The sequence below is a fragment of the Lissotriton vulgaris genome, chromosome 1_2 (genome assembly GCF_964263255.1).
Source record: "Lissotriton vulgaris chromosome 1_2, aLisVul1.2, whole genome shotgun sequence".
Classification (NCBI taxonomy): Eukaryota; Metazoa; Chordata; class Amphibia; order Caudata; family Salamandridae; genus Lissotriton; species Lissotriton vulgaris.
The window spans coordinates 286,687,497-286,694,337 of NC_141686.1; the positions used below are offsets into that span (position 1 = coordinate 286,687,497).

General features: G+C 42.9%; 1 protein-coding gene across 1 annotated transcript in view; it reads right to left on the reverse strand.

The window, feature by feature from the left end:
• Positions 1-4,917, reverse strand: part of RPS6KB2 (ribosomal protein S6 kinase B2) — a 165,718-nt gene extending 160,801 nt beyond the window's left edge. Inside the window, exon 1 of the mRNA XM_086953253.1 lies at positions 4,599-4,917. Coding sequence (XP_086809379.1) covers positions 4,599-4,658 — 60 coding nt within the window. The 5' untranslated portion in view covers positions 4,659-4,917. The remainder of the gene's footprint in view (positions 1-4,598) is intronic.
• Between the last annotated feature and the right edge of the window lie 1,924 nt (positions 4,918-6,841).

A 6,841-nucleotide genomic window follows, 5' to 3' on the forward strand; every position in this document is an offset into this window, starting at 1 on the left:
GGGAAGTAACATGAATAAAAGCTGCTTTTTATGAATAACGCTTCAGTCGTGTTCCTGATGAGGTCTGGATGGGCACTTTGGGTACATAAGAAACTTGGAAAAAAGGCACGCATTTTGTCGTGTGGATTAACATCGTAACAGGAATTAATATTTAAAGTCAAATGAAAAAAGATTAAGCAAGGAAATAAACATGCCTGCAAAGGCTAATTGTTGCTGTGCACAGGTGTGGGGAGAAAGGTCTCCCCTTGTATCAGAGTTTCTGTCTAAATTGTGTCATTTGGGCATGACACTGAGCCATAGTTGCACGCTAAACAGGATTACATATGGATTAAACTGTGAAAAGTTGGAATATTATGGTGTGCATCCCACCCCCGACGTTTCTCTATCTAATATGCCAACTGCTTTTTTGTTAGTCCATATTTACAAATACATGAGGGTTGCAATATGATATCTTAGTGTGATTAAGGAGATACAGAATGAGAAGAAGGTCTGCCTCCTTTACTTGATCACTATCCACATATGACGAGTTACCACAATAATAATCATACGTATAGAAACTAATTGGTTTCCTCTCTGTGGTCCATGAGCCAACCACGTCCTTTCCTATAAATTGAGCATGTGATAATCAATAATCATGCTCTCTGACAGAGCATTCTTGCTCTTCATTATGGGGAATAGTGAATTCCCAATAGTGCTCATGGAGCAATGTCTTTTCAGATCAACTACTACGTAAGCGCATGCGTGAGGTAGAACCCCTATACACATTTTTAACGCATGCACGCTCATTACTCTTGCATTAACAGGGGTTGCTTTGCAATATCTCCATCGACATACGATATGCAAAATAAAATTTCAGTAACTAACAGTGATATTGTACGCATGCGCATAGAATAGTGTATTAACAACACACGAATACGCATGCGCGAGGCAGAACCAACATTCTCTAACGCATGCGCAGTTTCAACCCTGGCGCTTACAGAGCCAGCTAAAAATATTAGGACCTCTCGCGCACGGCTGCTGACAATCGAACGGCCGCTATAAAAACGCGAGTCTGCCTCCCGTTCGGTACCTCCCGGGGCGAGCTCTTTGGGTATCGAGGTACCGACGGACAGGTAAGATAAAAGCTAGGAAATCCCTCTGACATCTGAGCAAATTGCTGTATTATGCTATAGAATCTGTAAACTTTACTTAATGGTAAGAGTTTGTTTATACTTTCAAGTTTGGGGCCTCCTTCCAGAGCAGCCAGCCAGGTAGAGGTGAGGCAGGGCTATCCTACAGTTGAGGGTAAGTCCCTACTACTCATGCCTAGTTATAAGCGTTAGCACACTTGAGATATAGTGACAGATGCACATAATATGCAAGTTTTCCATGTGATAATTTAGCAAATTGTTCTTCTCTCTCTCTCCTTTTTCTTGCTACTTGTGTTTTATCCATAGATACCTGGGTATGACCTGACAGACAAAAGACAAGCAGGAATACTGGTGTTGTATAAAACTTTACTATTATGATTTTCTCACATATTTTTGCAGCAGCACTAGCACATATTAAATCTGGTCCTGAAGAAAGCCGCTGATACTTGGGTCTAGATCAACAGGATGAAACATGTCGACCATTAAGTGACAGTGGTTCTATATCCATACCACGGTGCTGTTTCATTTTAACCCCGTCAGGTAGAACACACTAATAAAGTTAATCAGTGATTCTACTTAGGCAGTTTTAATTCTACTCTTTCACACAGCGCTGCATACGTCACTACATCCATCGTCTCACATATGGGATTACCATCCTGTCCCTTACCTAACAAAACATCTCTGAGCTCCTTCTTTAAATCCTGAAGTAGTAGCTCCCAGTGGTGACTAGGTTTTCCACACTGGTAAGGAGGACCCATATGATGAAGCATGTCACCCTCGGGTGAGTGAGGGTTCTTATCCTTAAGGGATGTCTCCCCAGTCACTTTTCACTTGTAGTTTATGTTTGAGAGAGACATTACGTATTTGCTCACACACACACATGCTTGAGACTATAGGTGTACATTTTGGTATTTAGAAAAAACTGGAGTTCCTGCAAGATGCTTCAACAAACTCCTACAGAAAAACTTGAGAGGGAGTAAGCAGGACATATCAAGAAGTAAGCTGCTCCTTCAAAAAATGGGGTACAGTAAAATGTGTCCTTCCCAATCATAGATTGGAAAAAGAGGCTTTCAAGAGACATGAAGTAACATGCAAGGATTTAATGTTACTATAATAAACCATAGTACTTCTTTATGGACGAAGGGGTCACAACCACACTTACCATATAATCATCTACTGCATAATTTGCCAATTTTAACCAAAAAAATGGTTTCTAGATCAAACAGATCAATCGCTTTTAAGAGGTAATGTTGGACCCTTTCACTTTTTAGGTTTCCAATTCCTGGGGTTCTTAACATTTTTTCTTCTGCAAAACCCCCTTGTAATCACTAAAATGGAAACCATGGACCCCCAAACAACCTGAATGAATTTATCCTCAACGATAATACCCAAAAGTAAAGAAACAACTATACACTATATGAAGTCAGCACATCTACCTTCCTCTGCAACTGTGTGTTTAAATAAGACAGCAATTACACACCAATATAAGCACATGGTCGTATTCACCATTAAATAAACATGTGTAATCTGCGCTCTCAGAAGTAATGGTGGGACAGAAGTACCTCGATTGGCACTGGCATGGGGCAGACACCGCAGAGATATCAATCTTGCTATAGTGCAGGATATGGGCAAATTTGCACTCAGGTTTTAATATGAAGGAGATCTCCGATTGTCTAGCCTGCGACAGATGCCTGGCCATACCCTGGTTACATGAATGGACTTTCCTGTGGAAGACCAGAGATCTTTCCTTCCCCCTCAGTTATTAAGGCTGACACTACCTGGGTAAAAAAAGAATTTCTTGTAAGGAAAATGTGGCTTAGAGAGGTTGAAGAATTAGCCAAACCCTCATTAAGGGAGTGTGGGCTTAGCAGACTACCCCCAATATAGAGCCATACATGTTTTAGGTGGATGCCACTTGGGACAGAGTTCTTTTAACCAGATTTAGACTTGAGCCATCAGGTGGCATTTTAATTTTCCTTTGGGCCAGTTTGACCCCAATAAGGTCCTTTGGCTTCCACATCCTCCGCCTCCTACGTAAGACCTTCAAATGGATCCCCCTTGAACACAAAAAGAAAATCACTCACGCCCTCATCACCAGCAGACTCGACTACGATAACGCACTCCACACCGGAATAAACAAAAACTTCACCGCAAGCTACAGAACATCCAGAACGCCGCCGCAAGACTGGTCTTCAACCTGCCAAAACACTGCCACATCTCCCAGCACCTGCGCACACTCCACTGGCTCCCCATCGAGGCAAGAGTCACCTTCAAGATGCTCACCCACGCACACAAGGCCCTCAACAATACTGGACCAGCATACCTGAACAGCCGACTCAAATTCCATGCACCCCAAAGGACCCTACGATCAGCCCAGCTCTCCTACGCTGTGGTCCCACGCACCAGAAAAACCAGATCGGGAGGCCGCTCCTTCTCCTTCCTCGCGGCCAAAGCCTAGAACGCCCTTCCGCTCCAACTCAGATAGACAACATCGCTTCCCATCTTCGTAAGAGACCTCAAGATCTGGCTCTTTGGCTGACCCCCTCCTTAATGGACTTGGACCTGTACACCCCACCCCGCGCGCCTTGAGACCCTTACGGTTGAGTAACCGCACTTAACAACCGCCTAATTGATTGGCAAAGACCCAGGGAACATCAAGTCAGGTTGCATCAGAGGAAGGCAAATAATGGGGGGAACCATGCAAAAAGGGGCACTTTGCAACAGGAGGATATTTTGTTTTAAACATATAAGTTTATTCATTTTAATAGGTATATTTCATTACAATGTGAAAGCAATGCAGTAAACTTCAAATAAGTATTTTTGTTATTTGATGAAACTATTCCTCGTAGTAGGAGACACCTTTAAGTAGTTAAATGCGCACGATTACAGTCAAAAGATAATGGTTAGATGTCATATGGAATAGGTGCTGGGGACACCAAAGGATCTGCGGACCACAGGTTAAGCACAGCTGACCTAGGAACTTCTACTAGAACTGATTTGTATTACTGATCAGTGAAATTAATCTTCTATTTTCCATTTATACCTTTTAATCGAATTAATGTCAGCGTGCTAACTTTATTTGTACCCCAAAGATATTTCTATAAGTTCCCAGTTAGTATTTCAGTAATATCCTGAAATTGTGTGAATTAACAACCGAGACTATACATTAAAGCCCTGGTAGGTTCGTATCTGTCCCAGATAATAACTCCAGTAATTCATGAATTTAAGATCCATTCGTGGCTACGTAATAAAGGAACAAATAAAAAGTTATGTTCTCTGTTAAATCCCTTGAGTGATTCTATTCGTTCGTGTCAGGCTCCAGTCTCAATTAATACCCAGTTTACATCTAGTTATGCCCAGGTGTGTTGTTGTTGTTTGGACTGATGACCAAAGTTATCCACTTCCTGTGTATTTGTGTTAATGCCCGGGTGTTAAGGTGATGGCACCCGTGTCCTGAGCTCCACTAACCAGATCCTCGGGATCGCTGACCCCCTCCGTCTCCAGGTCCAGGTCGAAGACCCCGGCCATGGCTGTATCAGCCGGTACTCCCCGGGAACACCGCCACTCCGCCACTCTCTTGGATCAGCTTCACCTGCGGGACGGCGAAGCTCTCCGGTAGAACCAGGGGCGCCTGCGCACAGCTTCGAAGGAAGCCGCTTCCGCCTGTACTGCCTGACCCTACATGCGTGGGTCTTCACATACGTTACATAAATGATGACGACAAAGTTAGACGTCTGCGCACCTCTTCAAAAGAAGCCACTTCCGCCCGTATGCCCTGAACCGTCCTGGGTAAGACGTCACAAATGCCACGTGGATGGATGACGACAGGCTGTGCGCCTGCGCAGTAGCTGTTTTCTGACACCCGGTGCTTCAGTTTCCCCCTCGTATTTGCTTAGAAATTAGGTCTTCGTCCCGGGTTGTATCTGGCCAAGGACCGTTCGATCAGGGCTCAACCGTAGAACTACAAATTGGATGATTAAACATGATCCATTATTTACGTCAAGTGAATAACGTCATAGTTAGCCTTCCAAAACGGGAAAGGCCTGTTCTGTGGCAGGAGTGATGAGGTGTGCTTGCTTTTCTGTTTACAAACACAGCAGCCACAGATTCAAAACAAGCATTTGCAATGCAATAGGTCTCGCATTATTAAAGTTTGAGCTCTTGGCATTGCTAATAATAATGCAACACCAATAGCTCAAACTTTAATAATGCGAGACCTATTGCATTGCAAATACTTGTTACTTGAGCGTGTGCTGTTATGGCCAGAACTGCCGACTTTGAAACTAGAGTCCGAGTCCTGGCGTCGCCTCCACATCCTGTGATTTTGGGCAAATCACTTACTTCCCTGTGCCTAAAAAAGAATCTAGCATTGTGTAATGTAACTCATGCTCGTATGAAGCGCTACAGTGCCCTTGAGCCGAGTTCGTACTATGTAAAACTGCAAAAAGAAAAAACCAGCATGCATAGAGGGCTGGCTCTAGGGCGACGCGACCAGTGCTATTGCACCAGGTGAGGACTTCAGGGGGCGCCTTGTTTGCAAGTTTATTTGGGGTTTAAAAGCACCTGCTGCTGCGTTCCTTGCTTCCAGCAATTTCCAGGCAACAATAAAAATGTCAAGATAACTTCAGTGATTAATGTTGTTCCTGGAAAGAGATTGGGGTTTTGACTAGCTGAGGTTTTGACTGATCATAAAATAGAACAAAGCAAGACGATGGGGTCAAACCCTGTGTGCACTGGAGAGCTAATCCTTTAAATTATTTTCCTCTTATTAATACTTCATATAAACGCTCTACTTCTCGTGGCCCACCGTCACAACCACCATTTTACAAACATTTGCAATACCCTAGAAAGAGTGTTGGATATATACAAAAATTCTACAATTAAACATTGGAGTCCAAACAAGGAACATCCTTAACCCCTTCGATGCTGATGACGGAACGGTTCCGTCATCAGCGTCGGTTGAGCTGTGCTGATGACGGAACCGTTCCGTCATGACTCCGCCCGCGCAAGGCGGAGTCAGCATGGGCGGGGAATTCGCGCCGCACGGATGTGGTTAATATGTCTGCTTCATATTCTGTTCTTTATTTTGCATCGAATCAATATCATCCAACTTGAAAACAGTTAAAGCTTTACACAGCCAACGCGTTTCGCCCCTTCTGGGACATCATCAGGGCTGTAAGTAAAAATACAAAATCCAAAATTAAAAATTAAAAATACAATTACAAAGTAAAGATGAATATTTTACAAAAAGTGAGGATGGAGCCATCCGAACAATCTTTCTCTCACTCTGCCTATTACAACAATTGACACACAGTAGCTTGAATTATAATTATTATAAAATGAGAAAGCATAGCAATACTTTTAAATGGATAGCAGATCTAGAATATTATATACTTATGACAAAAACCCCTGGTCTAATTTTATTATTCATCTACATATGCCCCTCAAACTCATTATTATATACAATCTTGAAACCGCTGCGTTATTATTCAAATTATCTAACACAAAACTAAAATTGAAACTCTCACCTTAACTCTGTATGAATCCACTATATCCTTATCCTATCCATCAGTGAGCATCCTTGTGGAAAATTAGGAAAAGTGATGTACATAAGCAGTGTTCATTTGCCCTTTCCCATTCCCTTCCCTGTACGTTAACCATACCGCTCCGCCAGTAAAAGCCCGTGCCCACATATACCTGATAGCCATTTT